Source organism: Harpia harpyja, chromosome 5 (genome assembly GCF_026419915.1).
Source record: "Harpia harpyja isolate bHarHar1 chromosome 5, bHarHar1 primary haplotype, whole genome shotgun sequence".
In the NCBI taxonomy this organism is placed as follows: domain Eukaryota; kingdom Metazoa; phylum Chordata; class Aves; order Accipitriformes; family Accipitridae; genus Harpia; species Harpia harpyja.
Genome location: NC_068944.1, coordinates 50,027,910 through 50,048,191, shown reverse-complemented (window position 1 = coordinate 50,048,191; position 20,282 = coordinate 50,027,910). Strand labels below are relative to the sequence as shown.

The following is a 20,282-nucleotide window of genomic DNA, read 5'->3' as shown; positions in this document are numbered from 1 at the left end:
GAATTGTTTAAAAAGAAGACAATATACTGCATTTTTAGCTTGAGTTCATATATTGATTGCTGTCTTGGGTTGCAGAAAACCACTGTTTGTGTGTGTGCATGTTTGTGTGTGTAAAAATAGCCTAGTACACACAGTTGCAGACGTCTCATACTATCCTTTATAAATAAAATATATTATCTGTATGATCTAATATTTATAAATATAGTATATATTTTGTACTAAAACCAATATTTATATATCCTTGATTAATATTTTAGATAAGTATTTCTTCATATTTTATGGGGTCCAGACTATCCTTTATTAATAACTTTTAAATTTGGAGATTACTAAATATTCTCTGAAAGTATTAACTCATTGGGAAATATTTAAGGGACAAATTTTAGGGTAGATCTCCTTGAATACAGTGATAAAGCAATTTTAGTACTAAGAGCAAAATGCAACTTCTCTTGCGTACTACCCCAGCTAAGAAGTGAAGTCTCTTCATTTCATTTGCTTAATGCAAGATGAACAAATTAATTTTTATTTGTACAACATCTAATTTTTACGTGGATATCCTTCCTATGGCCAACTTCTGCTTGCTAAACTGGTCTAATGCCTTACTTTGAAAACAAAATAGCCTTCTTTTTCTGGCAGACACATTTGTAACTGTCAGCCTGAAAGACCTTCCTAATCTGTATCATTCAATTTGCCAACATTCAAATGTGAGATGTGGTATGTGAGAAAACTGAAAACCAGAGTCCCACAGAAGTTATTCACTCAGGAAAACTAAAATTCTTGAAGAATCATTCATTCACTGTAAATAACGCTTTCAGCAATAACGGACTTGTGCTGCTCTACTTCTGATGTAAATAATTTTCAACGATAAAATTGAGGAAATGCCAAGTTCACATAAGGACTAAAACAAATGCAGTCCTTGAAGTGGGTGTCTCTTGGGAGAAATGTCTACCTAGCAAGACTTTTCACAGTCCTTAGCATCTACATACGCCTGACCAGTAGTGACAATTTGCCTTCCTGAGGCAAAAAGATATTTCTAATCCCAACCATAAAGGGCCTTTAGAGAACGTCAGACAGAACAGTTGGGTATGTAAGTGAGCTTTATGATGACTTTAATGGACAACCACCAGCAAAGAGATTCCTCACTAGGTCAAGTAACTATGTGACAGATGATGTTTATTTTCATTCCAGCCTATTAGCTGCAGGTGGAGGAAATCGAAGGACTGCTGATGTGGTGGCTCATGGTTTTGCCAACCTTTTCATTCTGGACAAGAAAACACTCAATGAAATCTTGGTGCACTATCCTGACTCTGAAAAACTTCTTATGAAGAAAGCAAAGTATGTCCTAACAGTTTTTAAATCACATTATTTAGCTGCAGAATGGACAGTTGTGGCTTCTAGACAGATTTGCATTCCTTTCTTAGAAAAGTAACAGATGTAAACACATTTGTATTTAGAGGTCAATTTGCCCGGTAGTATCTAGTGGAAGTCATGGTCTTGGCAGGGATTTCAAGGGTTGTGGAAACATGGTAAGTAGAATGAAGTCCTGAATGTAGTTGCCTTCTCCATTGTATTTAAGGTAACAAAACAAATAGGAGATACAGATGCATATCAGGACTCCTTACATAGCCAAGAAAGAAACTGCAGGACAGATGTCAGTTAAAGAGTAGGTTTTCAAAGATGCAACCAAACACTCACAATTCTACAGAGATACTCTTCACTGCACCCACAGACTTGTATGCATTTCCAAAACCTTAAGCAGTAGTTAGGAATGGATTTAAAGTAAGGCCCGACAAGATGGAAGTACACAGATTAGAGGTGTGTGCATTTTGTTCAAAAGAATTCTGAAATGGGATTTCAAACCCTAACTGCTGTTCATCTTGCTTTGGCTATAGCTTGCTAGGGTCACCATTTCTCCAGCTTTGAAAGGGCAAAATATTGTCAGATTTTGTCATAAAAAAACCCATGTACCTTGCTACCTTGTAAAAGGTCCAAATACTTGAAACAGTTTGTCATTATTAGTATACTTCAGCACTCTTATTGTTCTCAGCTGTTGCCTTGCATTGTTAGCAAAGGTTGGAAGGTTGCTCCCAGACAGTTGAAATTCTACCAGAGAAGACTAAACATAGCACAGGAGTGATGTTTTGTTTAGCAAAAGTGCTAGCAGATGGTTGCATTCAGCATGTTTCAACAGCCCTGGTTGTCAAACAACAGTATCCTGAGAATCATCACATCCCTGAGGAATAAGGAACATAGACACAGAATGGGCTGATTTCCCAATTTTCAAAACTAGCATCAACAGGTAGAAAGGTGGAACAAATCCACTGACTGATGGTCCCCAGCATTCATCCTTCTTGACTTTTCTCCACCTTTTTTCTAAACAGTTGTATGACCAGTTACTTGTTATTCCTGTCTCTCTGTCCCACGCTGCTGCCTTCTGCTTTCTTCCCCATCCTAATCATACCCTGCCAAGCCATTAAATTCTGTTTCCTCTGGATAGCCTTTCTCAACTGCAGGAGCTTAATCATCCATCCTTCATATCTGCACTCCTATTTGAGCTCAAAGCCCTGTCTAGATATCAGAATAGATACAGGATATCCTGTTTAATTTGAAAGATATGTAGTACCTGCATGTATTCTGGTCACCTGTCTAGGCATCCACTAATTCTTCCAAAACTCCCATGCTCTGTATATGGTCAGCCATGTCTCTAGAAAAACTAGGCATTGACAGGAGATTTGTGCACTGTTTTGATAAAGGTTGCAGTTCTGTTCAGTTTTAGAATCAAGTTATCAGTTGCTCTGCCCTGGAACGTTTATGTTAGAGTTCTCTGTGGGATTGCATTGGCCATCCCACACCTTTAAAGGCCTCCTTGAAATAAAATCAAAGGAAGAAATTTGTTCTATTATCAGCTGCCTGATAGTCACTGTATGGTCTTTACATAATAAACCCACGCAAGCTGCTGAAGTGTACTTTTTAAATTTATGTCAATAAAACTTAAAAAAAAGTAAAATCTTGTCTTCTGAAATTCCCAAAGTTACAAACTACAAGACGCTTAAGAAAACTGTAGTATTATGGGATTTACTGTACTTCAGACTGCAAGTATAGTCCTTGTTCATAAAAAGCCTTAAGTCAGCACAGGAACCCTCTGCTTTTCACTGGTTCCATCTATCTCGGAACTGTCATCTAATCTTTACCCTTGTCATTCATTCTCACTTCTTGTTGTTATGGCTGCAAATCAGTACAGCTATAGAAGGGTGTGAAAATCTTGTCTGCCACACGCTTGGCAGTAATTTTTATATCTTCAGGGTGTCATCTTCTACTGAAGAAGACTAAAAGTAAGTACCGCTAACCTGACCTGTGAGAGATAAGCCATGCTGGAAGTTAGTTTGGTAAATTATTACTTGAACAAGCATCAGCTGGACTCCCAATTGAGCACTAAATGCTCTCTGAATTTGCATCCACAAGGCCAGGTAAGAGACTGCCACCTCAGGTACAAGGCATCCATCTCCCTCCATACTACTTCTCACCTTATAAAATTCTCATCTGCTTTGCAACACCTTAATTTGAGCCTGCACTTGTTTATTCTCTAGGATATAGGTAAGCAGCCGCAAATTTGAGCAGCAGCCTCCAGCTCTGGAGGCTTACCTTTACCATTTCCAGCTTTGCTCTTGCCACTGGACTCGGGACCAAAAAAAATTGGCCGGAAAAGTTGCCAGATTTTCATCCATGAATATGACATTTTAGTTTTGCAGGAACGTTGCTCGGTTTCACAGCACTGCTGTGTGTTCTCATTCCTTCCTGTCTCCAGGGTGCTGCTGAAGACAAAGGGGAAACCTCCTCCAGGACCACCAGTGCAACAACCACGGGGCTTGGCCAGTCTCTTTGGGCACAAACAGGAAACTCCAAAATTGTTTAAAGCGATGCTTGGAGGAAAAGGAAAAGAAGGCCTTGCCAGGCTGCTGCAGCTGAAGAGACAACAAGACATTCAGGTAATGCCACAGAAAATAAGACTAGATTCTTCCAGGTGCTGAAAGACACTGGGAGGGCTTAGGCAAACAGAGTAGATGAAAATGCAGCCTTACTGCAATCGACAGAAAAAACTCTCAGTAGCTGAGATATAATCGCTGTACCTAACCTCTGTAAACACTAATTCTAAAATTTGGCTCAAATCTTCCTGGACCTGCACTCTATGCAGAACAGAGAAAACAAAAGCAAAGAAAAAGCAAGGGAAAAAGCAAGCAAACTAAAATCCTTAAAGAAAGTAAGGATAAAATAGACGTTACAAAGACCCTAAGGGCATCTGATCTTCTAATTTTACGTTCACAACAGTAAATACAGAAATATCCTAACAGTAATCTGATCCAGCTGACTCAAGCACATGGTGAACCCTTCCAATTCAAAGTCAGATTTCTGGTTGTCAAAAATCCTGAAGACAAAATTTAAAGTGTAGCCCACACAGCTAAAACTGATTAAATCTCTAACATATTGCACTTATGAGAAAACTGCCATTTTACTTGATTAAAAATAATTCCCACATTATACTCTGTTCTGAGAAATGTTAATAAGAACCTGCTCAGTTCTACATATTTACTGAAAGGTGGCAGAATCCTTTTCTGTTTTTATAGGTGAACTGGCTGTGCTTTTATTTATTTTTTTAAGTTAAATAAAGAACTTTGCTTACACAAATGACTACAACACTATGATTGGAGCAGAAACATTGGTCAATTTAATGTGTGTTTGTGAACTTAACAGCAAATAGGCTTTGCCAAGGAATTGGGGCACTGGGCAACATGACGAGATTTACATAACACCTTTTCTTTCTATACTAGTGTAAGTACGTACAGGAAGGCAAGACCTGAGGAAGGGTTGTGTGTCCCAAAACGTGCCTGTTTCATCCTGCTGTATTAATAACAAGCAGATACTATCACAATCCACAAGCTTCTCCTAGGTTTTATGTTGACATTCTGATTCTGAAATTGCGTTCTTTTAGAAACTGATTTTCAGCATCTAAATACAAATTTACATATATTGCATCACAGCATCCATGCTGTGCCTTTCCACTGCATATACAGAATAGAACTACTTCCTGAATTTCTTCTGCAGCATTGGAAAACATTTAATTTCTTGCTTCTAGGAAACTCAGGCTGAAGCAGAGAATAAGCCTGAACGAGAAGAGAAGAAACCCGTGGAGCCCGCAGCCTCATCTGCACCTCCTGCACAAAAGGAAGAGCCAAATGCAGGCGCTAAGCCTAAACCTGCTGTTATGCACAGGGGAACCACTAATGAGTCTCTGATCATTAGTATGTCTCCATCTCCCAGAGCAGGAGAAGGAGAGATCCTTAAAGTTGAAGTTAAAGAGAAAAACAAGAAATAGATGGTGCTTTGAGCTGTGGCCCCATCTATTGTCTTGCTGAATCCAGAGGGCTAGCGTGACTTTGCTTTTGAGTACAGAAGATAATAGTAGAGACTACTCAAGAGAAAAATCTACCCCAGCTCCTCCTCTTCTCTCCTTCCTCCCCTGACACAACTGGACAAATTATTTATATACTTACCTCTTAACCTTGAGCCTGAAGAGAGAACCTTTGATGTAATAGGAATTAGAGCTCAGATTGTATTTCAGGACCACTTGTTTCTTGTTTGATCCATGCTCTCCCTTATCTCTTACTCTGTCTTGTTCCTGCTTCTCCTCTTCCCTCTCCTGTTTATCCTTGCTTTCTTACTGCTGTTCCTTTTGCTCAGTTTGCTCTTAATTTTTGTATGTGTTCTTTTCTATTTTCTTTTCTGGTTTCCCATAGTTATCCTTTTTCTGGTTACTGCCCTACTGTTGCTGAGGTTACTTATGTTTCTCTCGATCCTTCTCTCTCCTCCCCTTATACTTCTAATCAGTGACCCGCTTTTGTGACCAGCATGGCTCAGTCCAGAAAGCTCTGATGCTGTGTGTTGGGATGTTTTAGCTTGGGACAGGGGGCTACAAAACAAAACCATTGTCAAAAAATAAAATCACAAAATCCACAAGGGGGAAGCAGATTGCAGAATTACTGCCAGCCCTCTGAAAGCAGGAACATCTGCCCCAGTTGTCTTTGACTGGTGAATAAACATGGCAGAGACTTAGATATTACCCCCCACCCCAGGGGTGACCTTTAACTTTGGGCTGCTGATTTACACACTTGATCTTCTCAAGGGGTTGGGCATTAATAATACTCTCTGAAGAGCAAGCAGCTGATACTGGCTAACTTTCTGAAGAATCTTGGTATTTAAACTGGCCATTTAAAAAATAAAGGCTATTTTACAAAAAGCAGGATTTGCACTTTCTGACTCTGTGGTGCAGAGTTTCAACCAATGTTCCAGTTGTTCACCTCTATCATAGACCTCGATTGATGGTGCAAAGTGAGCCCTGTGCCTTACTGGGGCTGAGCTACATCACACCTGTGAACTAAAGTAAATCCTTTATGAGTGCCACAGCTGAGCGGGATACAGCTTCCTAACAGGGAGCTCCCACACTGTCAACTTTCTCTATCGACTCATCACAGAAAGGGACACAATATTAAACAAAAGGCTGAAGCTGTGTTTTAAGCTTAATTCTCACTTACTTTTTTCTCTTCCATGGGTTTGCAACTCCTCTCTCCCCCTATCCGCTTTCAGTCCCCACCTGTGAGGAACCAAGAGACTGTGAGAGACTGTGGCAACCATTTTGTCTCAGCCAACCAAGCATGTAGCAGCAAGCAGCCAAAACAGGACATGCCCTGCGGAGGTGGGGTAGTGAACTGTTTCTGGGAGGCTTTCTAGCGGTTGTGCCTCAAAGAGGCTTTCTGGCAATTCTCTTTCTGGGAAGTTTGCTAGCATTTGCACTTCAGACGTTTTGCCACAGGTTTGGAGTTTTGCCACAGGCCCTTACCATGGCAGTTGTATAAACATGAATGCGATAAGGGGGCATCAGTAACACACACAGACACACACCCCCCCCAAGAACTTTTGAGAAAACCCCACAACACTTGCGCAAAGGCCTCTTGGACAAGGGTGAAAAAGGGGGAGAGACGAAGCCCCAGGCGCCAGCCTGCTGCCTGAGGAATCCACCTGAGGAATTCACACAGCTACTACCAAGACTCCTTCCTCGCTCCATCCAAGGGTGGTGATACCTCTCCTTTTTTCCCTTCCTCCTCTCTCTCTCTCTCATCTCTTCTCTTCCTCCTACCTTGTTGTTAGGAGTATTTTGCTACGGCTGTTAGGTGTCACGTTTTTTATTCAAAGTATCTTCTACGCCAAATTTAGCCACACTTGTGTTATAAGTCAACATTAAATAAAACATATTTTGAGCATTTAGGAGCCATTGTCATGACTCCTACCCTGGGATTCGCCAAGCCAAGTGAAACAGCGTGTTGAAATTTTCCCTGTCCCTCCTGAGTCATTGTCATGACTCCTGTGTGCGGCAATGGACCATCTAAAAGATCACCTCCCCTGAGCCCACTGAGCGGGACGGGACACCACTAGATCAACAGTTTTGGGAACTAAAACCATTACACAGAGGCCAAGCCAAGAAATTGTAAGGGCAGGCTTCACAGCTCCTCAGCTAACCAGCCAACCACAGAAGGCACCGTGCCAAAATTAAACATTCAATTTGCAGGCTATGTATGATCCTGCAGGCTATGCATTCTATACGCCTGCTCTTTAACGCCTTTGAACTTCTCTCATCATAGGCAAAGCTGGCAGCCCAACCAGAATCAGTGGGAGCTTTGACCAAGTCAAAGCTGGATGATTGAATTCTGTATGTTGTGTATTCCACACATCCTCTGACGTGACCAAAACCCAAATCTCTTTCAAAAAGAAAGTTCTGCTGCATTAACAGTGAGGTCAAGGTTCAACTGCTACATGGAAAGAACCATCTTTAATTCTATGTTACTTGTTTGGTATGTAAGAAAAAAGGATGTCACAACAGAGGTAGAAAATTATAAGATGAATCATAAAGACTTACTCATCTATTGCACATCCAGGAACATCTCAATACAATCTCAAAATTAGAAATATTGCAGAACTGCTTCACAAATGAGGCCTTCTGTGAATAATGATGATCTATGAATTCATTACAATATATGATTCTCAATTTTTTTTGAGAGTTGTCAAAACATTATGGAAAGGGAGAAAAAAACATAACCCCCCATATTTTAACATTTTTTTATATTAATTAGTAAAGCGTGCTCTCATTGCAAAAGATCCGATCCCCTTCTGCCTACACGTGCTACCAGGTAACTTAAAACATTTTCACTATTGGCATTTTTAAGTTCATCAGTCATGCACTGACATATATTACAAAGTAAGGGCTGAGACTGCAGCAGCAAGTGTTACAGTGCAGCAACAGAGCATCATCCCACAAGTTGCTGCTTTGCTACAGCTCTTAACAGCTCAGGATTGCAGGAAAGCCTGTCAGTTCTGTCTGCAAAATTACCGTTATGCACAGTTCTCGAGTTCCTTAGACCCAAAATGAAAGAGAAGTGTCAGTGTTTGCAGAAGATCATGGCCACACACAAGTAACATCCATCTGGTTTTCTTTGACATCCTACTTTTCTGTTGTTGGAGTATTTTCCCCTTCCCTGAATTCCACCATTTTTAGGCATAGGCAGGGGGAGGAAGGGTCCAGGAATCCAAGTTGCAGCTATTTATAGGGTTTTCACCAGAAAGAACAACACAAGAAATGTCAAGATGTCAAATCCTTTCAGGAACTAATTCTACCCTGTGGATCCTTGACTGGTGGAGAAGTCGAGTAAATTACTCTGAAGCGCTTAGAAGACGGAACTTCCAGTATCAAAGCTCACTCAGGTTCTGTATGGCATCACGCTCTGCTGCAATGCTATGTCTCTAGTATCTGTCTGCCAATAAAAGCATCTCAGACTTGACTACACTTGAACGTAAAGAAACCGAAGGGTGGAGTAGAACGATGCATTTGAAAATTAAAATAACCAAATCTCCATGACTCTACTTAAAATGTAGACACTGTTCTGGAAAAAGTTTTGGAAAATCTGATAATAATTGGATGAAATAGCATGCATGGGAGAACTCTAACGTGGCAAAGAGCATGAAACAGTCACTGCTAAAACCATCCCATTTCAGAATATCTTCTTGCTAAAAGCCAGTATGAGATGCTTTATGAAATATACACTGCACATTCATAACCACTGAGTGAAAAGGCATTTTTCCTTTCATCTGATAATACTTGTTATAAATATGAGCTGTTCAGCCTGTGGAATACTCATCATAGGAACTGCAAAAGCAGCATTTATCATTACATAGAAAATGCTGAATACAAAAGCACAACAGAGTAACAGTATATTGAAATTATATTTTGAATGCATAGGCATTGTAAATCAGTTAACTTCATCAGAAATGAAATACATAGGAAAGTAAAAAATTCAGGTTACAGGTTATTTCTCTGCTGTACATATGTATATAATCACGACCATTAAATGGCAAAAAGCATCTGATTACGAAGACTGCTATACATGATTTTTATCACAAGGTGGTGCAAGTGACTTATAAGCGCATCCACTTCACAAAACTGACAATATTTTGCTTTGTCACCCTCAAGCTAATAAGGCATTTTTTACATGTAAAAACAAACAAAAAATGGCAAAACAACACAGTAACTCCCCTCCCCCTTGACTCACAATCTGCTGCATTCCTTGACTCAGAATATTGCTTCAGCTTAACTTGGAAGTTTCCAAATTTTTCAACAAGCATTAGCTGTACACCTCTAAGAGAAATTATACCTGAAAAATGGTTCTTGTTGCTGTCAGGTTTGAAACACTTTTCTTTTACATAGAATAGGGCACATTAAGAAGCAGGTATTGTTGATATGCTATTTAATTCCCTAAGCTTGAGGAACATGGGGGCACTTTTCCAGTAAGAGATAATGAATTCTCTACTGTAGAAACTCAGAATTACTTTATAGAATACAGACAAAACAGGTTTTATTTTATATTAAGCAGATAATTAGTACAATAATACCTATTAACATATGTAAATGCATTTAAATGCACTTCCATGGCAACTTAAAAACAGAATTGGTAACAGAACTCAGATGCAGCATTATATTTTTGGCAGACAGCTCAGAGGAACTTCAGTAGTATCCTGTACTCCTATCAGTAGTACTCGTCCACTTCAATTAATCTAGACAAAGCATTAATACTGCATCCAGTTATCTCTGTACATGGAGCATGTAGCTGTGAAACAGTTTACTGTTCCAAAATCATACAATATCAATTTGCAGCAGTGTGATTTAGGTTCATTACAACTACTTCCTTGATCTTAATATTTTGTGTTGCATATCTGGCACAACACTTCATTATAATTTACGTATGTAGAAACACATTTGCACTATGCTGATAAAAAGATGTCTGTAAATTTTTATATAAACACATGAATTAGATTTAAAAAAAGAAAGAGCTTGGCTTAATATGAAACAAAATCTCTTCCTTAGTATTCCACTACTGAAACTATTTAGGACCCCTTCCACCAAGGAAAATGGAGTGGAGAATAACACATTCATTCATGATTGGTAACTAGTCAACTGTCTACAAAACATTTGGTATGTTTTACAGGATGTGTAAGACAATCTTGGTACATATACCTTTCATCCATCAATGTTAATGTGAATTCAGATTCTTGACAAGATTATACATGTATGGAAAGAAAAAACAAAAAAACCAAACCACACATTGCAGCTCCAGCAACTAAAAAGAAGTCACATACAAAGTCACATACACTATGACCTGCTGCAATCTCGAGTGCCAAAGTATTCTAAATTTAGTGTTAGCCCATTCTGTTCTTACATGTTACAGGTAAGCCATCCAGAATCAGATCAGTCAGATACCTAACTCTAAACCACTTCAAATGTGAAACTGCAAAATTAATGTTCAAGATGGGCATATTGGAAGTGATAAATGAGACCTTTACATCCACTTACTTTACACGCACTGACAGGATCAGAAGAGATCCTCAGCAAGCAGTATGGAACTGAGAGACAAGAAAGCTTCATCTGTCCACTAAGCAAACAATATGATTTACACTTGGTGTAAATGGTGAAGAGAAAATTCAAGCCAAGAAAATAAACCAGAAATTGTTTGCCCTAAAGAAACGCAGTATGATTACACGATTAGAGCTTAGAGACTTTATGTCTTCCTACTGGGAGAGAAGAAGGAAGATCGGGTTTTTTGCAGGCACTTTTCATTAGTAGGCTCATGAAAAAGAAGCATGATTCAAAATGACAAAACCAATATAGGTAGCACTTTCAAGAACTGCCTTTGCTTGAAAATACGCAGTTAGAAATCAGACAAAACTTTTTAACTAGAAAGTGAATTCCCACTTCACAAAAAGCCCTTTAAAGATCAATAGTCATGACTCTTTTATGGAAAAAAAAAAACAACCAAACCAAACCAAAACCCTGACCAAAATAAAATCTGGAGTTCCTGTTTTCCAGCACAGTACACACTGAAACACATCTTACAGCCTTTACAGTAGTAGCCTCAAAGGCCAATAGTATTCTGAGATGTTAGAGGTTCACCTTGATTCACCCTAGTTATTCCTGTACTACCTTAAGAGAATGTATACTATAAAAGAATATATACTTTAATGACTTGTTTGGCTTATGTTCACACAGCCCTGAATCCCAGGCATTGGCCAAAGGCACTGAAGTGGCAAACATGAAGTAGGCATGCAAGGAGGGCCTTTATGCTCTGTTCTGGCACTTGTTTAATTATGAAACTCCTGTGACAAAATTTTGCTCTGGTGGCTTAATAGACACAGAAGCTTAAAGTATTCCAGATTCATTGAAGCATATACAAACTCTTATCTGCTTGGTGGGGATATACCCTCTTTTTCATTTCAGACTGGTTTTACGACCACTGAGAAACTGCAGTCCTCAGTGCTGATCCCACAAAAGTAATTGAACACTCCCCCTGGCCATATTTATCAAACAGGCAGCTGTTCCACTTCCACCCCCTTCTTCCCCTTCTCTCTGCATATTCAACCTCTTTTTTTCCACTCGTACTTCGCAAAATAAAATGCACTCATGCAAGCCCTATCTCTCAAATCAACATCAAATACTAACACAATTAGAATTTTGGCCCTTAAAAGGCACATTTGGCAAAGTGATTTGCAGGCAAAAGCTAACAGACATTACCAGAGGTGTGTGTTTACAGGTATACAGAAGTATCTTGAGAACCAGAGTCTGCAGATATAGCAATTAAAGCAAGCACAAAGTCTCAGCTTCCCTGCTCAGCCCATTCACTTTACAGCAGGATTCTTAGGAGGCTGCAGTTTGTAGGTGCTGAAGTAGTTCACCACTTGCTGAGGGACTTCTGCCAGGACACACTGCGCCAGAGCTTCTTTTGGAGACTTAGAAAGAAAGAACACCAAGTTTCAGTTTTCACCAAATTTTAACAGAGATCCTAAGACGGGTAATAAGCAACTCCTCTACTAGACCAATTTAAAGTCTGACATTTTATAGTGGGCTTTACACAGTGCCCTTGCGGGACAGGTGGAAGCTTCTCTGACATCTTTACCTTCTCGCTCCCATTACCAGGAATCAGCTGGCTGCCTTGTTCCACTGAAGTAATAGGAGCTGGGTGCGCAAAGGGCTGCCATGTCTTAAGATACCTTTTGTCATGTGAAATATACACACACACAGAGTGCAGATGTTGAACTTCACCCATGTAAACACACTTCCACTATCTGCTTAAGATGATACTTCAGGGGCTTGTCTAATCATCTGCAACCTTTTGCACCAAGTCTCATCCACAGTAACTGTATTGCTACAGAGCAGCTCTTCTAGAGATAGTTTTTACTGTAATGCTAAGTATCCGTGGGAAAAAAAAGCACCCCATTTTCTAGAAACTGAAAGCATTTGAATGTGTAATTTTATACTGAATATTGACCCTAGTTACTCTACATCCAAGTGCATTATTCAGTAAGTATATTCTATATTGATTTTGCTCTCTTTCTCTTTTCAGTTTGCCTGAGTTGCTCTGAGATTAAACAAAGAATTTGTATCAAAAGTAAAAATAAAGACAAAATATGAAGGTATAAGGAGTATTATTAATAGGGTTAATATGAAGAAACAAAACAAAATTAGAACATATTAGGATGGAAATAAAAATAATGACCTTATCTTCCCCATCCTGAGGAAACTTTTGTTTTGCTGTTTGTTTTTTTTAAATCAACTATTTCCAGTGATATGGCATTTAAAAGTCGGACTATATTAGCCTGTGCATATTTATTGGGTACTACAGCAAAAAATTAGGACTCCATTCTTTCACCACCTATTTTTTTGGTATATTTGCTTTAATGAAAATGAAAACTATCACCACTATTGTGCCCACACACAATTTCTACTGATTACGACCTCCCTGATTTAACCTTGAATTTTAACACTGCACTAAAATGTGAGACTAATCCACGTTTACAAATGGGTATCCACAATAAAAAACACTTTACCATAAGAACAAAACCACAGTAAGTTCTTCCTCCCAAATGAAAAACACATCCATCTGTTTAATCAAGTCTGGGGGAGATTTATACAAAGGTCATTCCCCTGCAGCAACTTGTCAGAAATGCAGTGCTGAAACCAGAAATGGAGTCGTCTTAAACATGCATCAGCAGACCTAATAGAAATTCTACAGATGCTGAAGTCTTTTGTCTTTTTTTTTTTTTTTAGCATTTGATAAAGACTTATCTCAGACTTCAGAGTTCATTTTAGAGACACTGCAAAAGCTTAGGACTATACGTAGGATTATCCTAGCAAACCCAGCATACCTCTACGATATTTATTAAGCATACCATTAAGATTACTTACATTTTGGAATTTCCTGAATGGCACAAACTGGACAATGTCTCTGACAGCTGGTTCTCCTGATGAGGACCTGAGAACTCCATTGTCACCATCAAGAAACTCCATAGCATCGAAGTCTGCTCCTCCAACACCAACAATGATAATGGACATAGGCAATTTCGAAGCATTAACTATGGCAGTTCGAGTTTGATCAAGGTCTGTTATCACACCATCCGTTATGATCAGAAGTATAAAGTATTGCTGTCAAATCAATACACACTGTGTTATGACAGAGAAATAGAAAATGTGTAGACATGTACACTTAGAAAAATGCACACACAGACTACATACTGTTGTTACTTTGAGCATGTTCAATGCACTCACTGAATTTTACAATCAAACATCTTAAGTTGTGGTCAGGCTTCATCTGTACAGTCCAAAGAAATTTATAAGGACAACATAATCAATCTTTTAAAAGAAGTCATCTTTAAAGAGCCACCTCCCTAAAAAACAATGGTATCACCCTTCTCCTCCTCTCTAAAATCCCCAGACAAACCAACAGTTAACCTATCTTCCAAGTATTTGTCCTAGGATAGATGGCAGTTTAACACCTGTGAAGCTTGTATTTGTTTCCTTTCTGGTCTATCAATACCTTTATGAAATGCTAGCCTTCGTTTCATTCAGTTAAGAACTGATGAACAAAAAAGTGCTACCAAGGGTAATGGAACAGGCCTTCATTTTCATAATGTATCCCTAAAATCCTAAACATAGATTAAAACACATCTTTCTGTACCAAAAAACAGAATGCCCTTTTTCAAATGCCTTTAATCATGTTTTCTAGCTGCTTTATTAAGTTAATTACCTAGGCATCTGAAACCACCTTGCAGTACTTCGGTAATTTATTCACGTACCACTTGAGTTACTTCCACTATACTGCCAAGGCTTCTAAAAGTTGGTATCTTCGCCTCTGTTCTGAAGTACCAAGAACAAACTAGAAGTACAAAGTTCAGAAACTACCAAATTCCTGAACTTCTGGTCTTCTCTCACTTGGTTCATTTCAGATGATTCCTGGGCAGCACAAATGCAACTTTCAAAGGTACTCCCAGTATTCTCAGAAGTCCTCCTCTTCAGTACTTTGCTTCCCATCTTCCCTTATCTGCCTCCAAAATAATTGGTCTTCCCTTATCTCTGTGTTCAGGTATCACCTTTTCTCATGGCTCCCCACCACTCCACTCCCCCACTCCAGCAAGAATATCTACAAAGCAGCCACGATCAGAGAAGGCTATAACCAGTGGCATGATAGCACATCACATTGGATTTATTTCTCTCTTCTTATACTTCCCCTGTACTGAAAAAAAACCAACACCAAAACCAAAAGCCAACCCAAAATACCTACAATATGCATTAAATGGCAAGGCAGCAAAATTTCTTCAATACATGCTTTTAGGCAGAAAAAAAATAAAGCTCTTGCTAGGCATATTGCAGTCTCAGAAAAAAAAAGTACAAGAGGTTTTGCTACTTTCCTAATATATATATATAGATGACAGTTACTACTGAAAGGCTACCAAAGCAAAAACTTATAAACTTCCTGGCATATGAAAATCAATAGCTCTTTTCCAAATTGGTTTCCACAGGTACTTTTATATGCAAAAATAGCTGATTTTACCTCCTGATTTTACATGACATCTGAGATACTAGTATTTGCTATCATCAATGATTTAGGATATATATGGTTTCAGATTTCCTGAACTTGCCTGGATTATTATCTAAATGGTTCAATACTCAAAACTTGCTTTTCAGACCTCCTATTTCTTAATAAGGTCAACAACTCACGATAGGGAGGAGAGCACAGCACATATGGCACCTAAAGCTTTATAGTATGGACAGTTAATTATCTATGGTGGTAACTAAGTGTCAGGAGCTATATCCTCCATTTCTTTGTTACCTTACCGAATTCTGTCTCTCAGCTATCTGATATGAAACAAGGTCTAGTTGATTTTTCTCAGCTGACGTTAGATCATTCGCCTATATGCCAAGGCTTAAATTAGACTTTAACACCTATATAGCACTGCAAGAGCTTTGAATAGAAGATACCATAAAGGTGCCATGTATTTTTAAGTTGATATTTCAACTCTGAAGAGTTTATTTAATTTAGGAGACAATTGTTGTGTACGATCTGCAAAAATCAGTTAGCTTTTATATCGTTTTAACGGTACCAAACACCAATTCACAAGGAAAATGGCCAGCTGTTGAAACATACTTAAAAGAGAAAAATAGTATTTATAAACTAGAAGGGAAAGAAAAAAGTAAGCAGAATACACATACTACCCTAAAGAACTTACAGATGCTGTTTGCTGTTGTGTAGCTGCAGCAGCAAATCTTGCCACATGATTTATAATTGGAGAAAAATTTGTTGGCCCATATAACTTCACTTGAGGAAGACAAGCCCGATATGCATCAACAATGCCTTGGATTCCTAAAGAACACAAATAGATCATATTATTTTTTTCATATTAGAATTAGGATGTTTTGAAGCACTCCATTTTCCTAAAACACTGTATATATCAGTTATTTAAAGTGATGATGCAAAGATTTAAAACTAACCATGATGAAAAAAAAAATTATTCATGAGCAATGGAGGCCTTCAGCTTGACCAATGCTTAATGCACATGCTTAACATGCTTGGCTTTATGTGAATAGAAATACTGTACACCCAAGTGCGTGTAACTAATTACAACAGTTCCCTTTGCCTCGCAGCTTGTGGTAGTTACTAGTGTGATCAGAGAGGCCACGTTGAACAGGCACTAGCAGCATCATACTCAAACCTGACAACTCCACACCAGCAGTGAAGTAGAATGAAGTGGCGTGACAACATGAGAGAACCATTCCCAGCTTACCTGTACTGTGCCCTAGCTCTTTAAAACACTTCTTTCACAAATCATTACAGAAGAGAGACCAAATGCTATTTCTATTAACTAAGAAAACAGTTATAAAACTGTTTCCTGTTACATGACTAAACTCATTATTTAATTAGAACAACACGCTTCACAGTTCACTTTTCAAGTGTGTTTATCCCTTCACCTTCGACATTTTATTCTCTAGGTCTTTCTCAGACTTACCGTTACAGAATGGGTTTGATGGGTTAAAATTTAATGGGAACTCATGTGACACCTGTCAATACACAAAAGACATAGTCAGGACTGTATATACAATCTCCTCCTGAAGTAAGTGCTTTTAGTTGTCTCATGTAGTGCATTTACATATCCTATTACCTGAAAGGAAGGAGGAATTTGTGCACCAAATCCAAAGGCTGGAAACATCTTATCTCTAAAAAAGTAATTTTAAAGAAAATGAAGTGTGCTCCTTTAAAAGCTGTCACAGTTCAGTAAGTTAGCTAATCAGTGCTGCTTTTGATCATTAAAAATGCTGTTTATTAAGCATTAAGAGGCAAAATTAAATGGAAGTTCCCCCCATAACTGTTTCTAGGACCAAAACCAATCTTTACCACCAAATTGGCAAGAATGCAAGCATTTATTTAAATTAACGCTGCTCTTTACATCACAGATGAAAAGCCTTGCTTGTCTGCTGTAAACACAAGTTTCTACTTCTGATTATGCGATTGTGCAGTGATTATGAAGTCTTTTTTAGCTCTACATTTCAGCTCAGAAGTTTCATTCCAATATATCTGCTGTCATCTTCAACACCAGTTTAAGAAACTACCACAGAAATCTATACATACCTAAAAAATTATTTAAATAAAAATCTAAAACTTACGTATCATAATCCTGAATGACCATTCCTACAGACCAAATGGCTGTTAGGTATTCATTAACTCCATTAGGGCTGAGGTAATGCAGAGAGTCTGGAGAGCGAGGGTCCCCATTGGACCCTGTAAAATCTATCCCCACCTGTCAAATGCAATATGTATATCAAATTGCTGCTAGAGGTAAATTATGTTTCTTATCTCTGGCAAAGCCGAAGTAAAAATCATGAAAGAGTTGTAAATAGTAGTTACCAGGACATCTACAAATCTAACAGGCACAATACATAGACGCAGGTTGCTTGGAATATTAACACTCTTAAAACAATGCCACTACAAAACCAGCAGAAGGCTCTGCATCTCTCAGAAGGGCTGAAATGACTTTTATCTGTCAGGTTTTCACTGTGTTTTTACTTTCAGTTACCATTCACAGCAGCTCTTCAATAGCTGTTAAATTAATTTCATCCTGTATCTTGCCATACACATATTTTGTCTCAGAAGTACGACTAGCCAGACATCACAGAAGCCTAGAGGTAGTTCGGTCTCTGACCTCAATGGCAAAGTGCCTTGAAAACCACCATTAAGGGCAAAAGTGAAATCCTTGGTCACAGAAAGGGCAGGAGGGCAGGAGGGCAGGAGGGCGGGCGGGTGGGAAGCCCTTATGAAAAGGGAAGCTTGAAGTAAATCAGAGAACTGTAAATTTCTCCTTGGTCTCCATCCACACAACAAATGTAACTACAAGTTCAGAACTTTGTGCCCTGAGTAAGGAAAATAATTTTTTCTAAACAGACTAGATGGGCTCTAGCAAAATGGCTTCCCCCCTCCATGCTACAGAACAACAACAGCAAAAAAAAAAGAAACCCAATAATCAAATTAAGAGCATGGGCAATCAATTATATGCTTCAGTTTGTTCCAAAACTCAAAAGCTACTTTATATAAATGATTTAACTTACTGTGAAATTCAGCTGACACCCACCCATGATGTAATCAAGGAATGTGCATTCTACTATGATCTAAAAATAGAAGTTAAAGATAGAAATTGACTTTTTTTTTTAATGGGAGAAAAACAATAAGTATTATTGCAGCAACTTTTGAGGTTCCGGATTTGTTATCTTCACCCACGCAAAGCACTACTTTTACTCTATAGATATCCCACCCACCCACTGCAGTGAGGATATTTATAGCGTATGCCATCACACACTCAATGCATCAGGATCAGGCCTTTTACAAAATTACAGGCAGACAACAAAGAATCTCCAAAAGCACTATCATTTATAAAACAACATATTACGACAGACTTACCAGATTCTAATTCACCATAAAACAGTGACTTGGGGAATGCAGTGGTTCAGGAATGGCCTTACAAATTGGTAAGCGACCTTTGCCATATAGATGGCATCTTCAAGAGAAAGTGAGGAGATAGGGTAGGACATACACATGATTCAGCTGTCAATCTATCTCCTTATATGAATCAGAGCTCTTAAACATTTACTGTGTCTGGAACTTTCAGACATTTTAAAGTTGAGGGTGAAGGCATACTAGATGAGAACTGTTATGCCTGAACACTTAAAAACAGAGTTATACCAGAATATATTACTGACCTCACAGTGCTTAACACTCACAATGCCAGAGTTTTTATAGTTTTTTTTCTTCTGTCTTTTCTTTTCGTTGATACATTCAAATTCAACCTGCATGAATGCAAACAAATCCAACAAAAGCACTATAAATATCATTTATGCAGCAAATTTAAAAATTCATTATTCTAAGACTGATACTTTGGGCTTGTATTAAAAATGCAGTTTATTTCACTATCCGGCAAAATTAAACCCAGCCTGCTCAAAATCAGCAAAAAACCCCCATTATCAAGACAGAAATCCTCTCTTACCCAAAAACTTACAAATACATTTGTTTAGACAACTGTATTTAACCAGACAAAGAAATTCTGTACCATTTTCCCTCTGAGGATTCTGTTAACAACTTTCTTTTTGGTAAAGACACAGCGATTCAGGCAAAGCATCACTGTTTCCAGCAGCTGTGGCAGTAATGTATGAGATAAGAGGGATATGTTTAAGCTTTCCAAACTCGGTTGTTGAAGCTTCACCAACTAAACCAATAACTTAACCTCTGAGTGCAATCAACAGCTAGCCAGGTTAAGCAGCTCCTGCCATCATACAGTCATGACGGCACAATGCAGCGTGTCTGATGCATAAATAGTCCGAGGAGGTATTCCAGACATGTCTTCCGGCTCAGTGCCAGAAATAGGTTCCGCTGCTTTGGTTTAAGTTAATTAAGTTTTAAGAAGTGATCTTGCAATTAATCTCAAGTGAAAAAATGCACTAACAAGGTCAGCACCTGAGAAGTCTACATGCCTCTTTTTTACCTTCTTTTTTTGGACATTTCACCCCCAGCATCACTTCTATTTGACTTACTTTTGTACTATGTCAATTGGTGAGGTACTCACTAATAACAGCCATGAGATGCATAGCATTTACAATCTTTCAACTACATTTTATAATCCTCCAACCAGAGCTCACTAACAGCATGCTTAGGGGGAAGATACACCTTAAGGGAAGGGGGGGGGGGCCACGCACGGAAATCAGCAATTCTCCAGGGAATGAAAAGCCACCCATTCATTCCCTTCAGTCATACAAGATCAGCTTTTTCAGCAACTGAGGATACAGTCACACCCATGCTCACCTCAAGTAAACTTCA

At 38.6% G+C, this 20,282-nt stretch overlaps 2 protein-coding genes across 9 annotated transcripts in view; one reads left to right on the top strand and one right to left on the bottom strand.

The window, feature by feature from the left end:
• Positions 1–5,994, top strand: part of CNGB3 (cyclic nucleotide gated channel subunit beta 3) — a 69,802-nt gene extending 63,808 nt beyond the window's left edge. The window contains exons 16-18 of the mRNA XM_052786738.1: positions 1,186–1,332; positions 3,803–3,983; positions 5,129–5,994. Of these exons, the coding sequence (XP_052642698.1) occupies positions 1,186–1,332; positions 3,803–3,983; positions 5,129–5,368 (568 nt within the window). The 3' untranslated portion in view covers positions 5,369–5,994. The remainder of the gene's footprint in view (positions 1–1,185; positions 1,333–3,802; positions 3,984–5,128) is intronic.
• A 3,311-nt stretch (positions 5,995–9,305) lies between these two features.
• CPNE3 (copine 3) overlaps positions 9,306–20,282 on the bottom strand; it is a 31,291-nt gene continuing 20,314 nt past the window's right edge. For 7 of the 8 annotated variants that reach the window (XM_052786740.1, XM_052786743.1, XM_052786745.1 and 4 more), the window contains 8 exons: positions 19,172–19,258; positions 18,524–18,583; positions 17,585–17,718; positions 17,083–17,137; positions 16,930–16,981; positions 16,153–16,286; positions 13,835–14,071; positions 9,306–12,378 (listed from right to left, as the gene is read on the bottom strand). In XM_052786740.1, the coding sequence (XP_052642700.1) occupies positions 12,268–12,378; positions 13,835–14,071; positions 16,153–16,286; positions 16,930–16,981; positions 17,083–17,137; positions 17,585–17,718; positions 18,524–18,583; positions 19,172–19,258 (870 nt within the window). In that variant the 3' untranslated portion in view covers positions 9,306–12,267. Of the gene's footprint in view, positions 12,379–13,834; positions 14,072–14,103; positions 15,066–16,152; positions 16,287–16,929; positions 16,982–17,082; positions 17,138–17,584; positions 17,719–18,523; positions 18,584–19,171; positions 19,259–20,282 lie in introns of those variants that run through there. The other variant, XM_052786746.1, reaches the window with a different exon arrangement.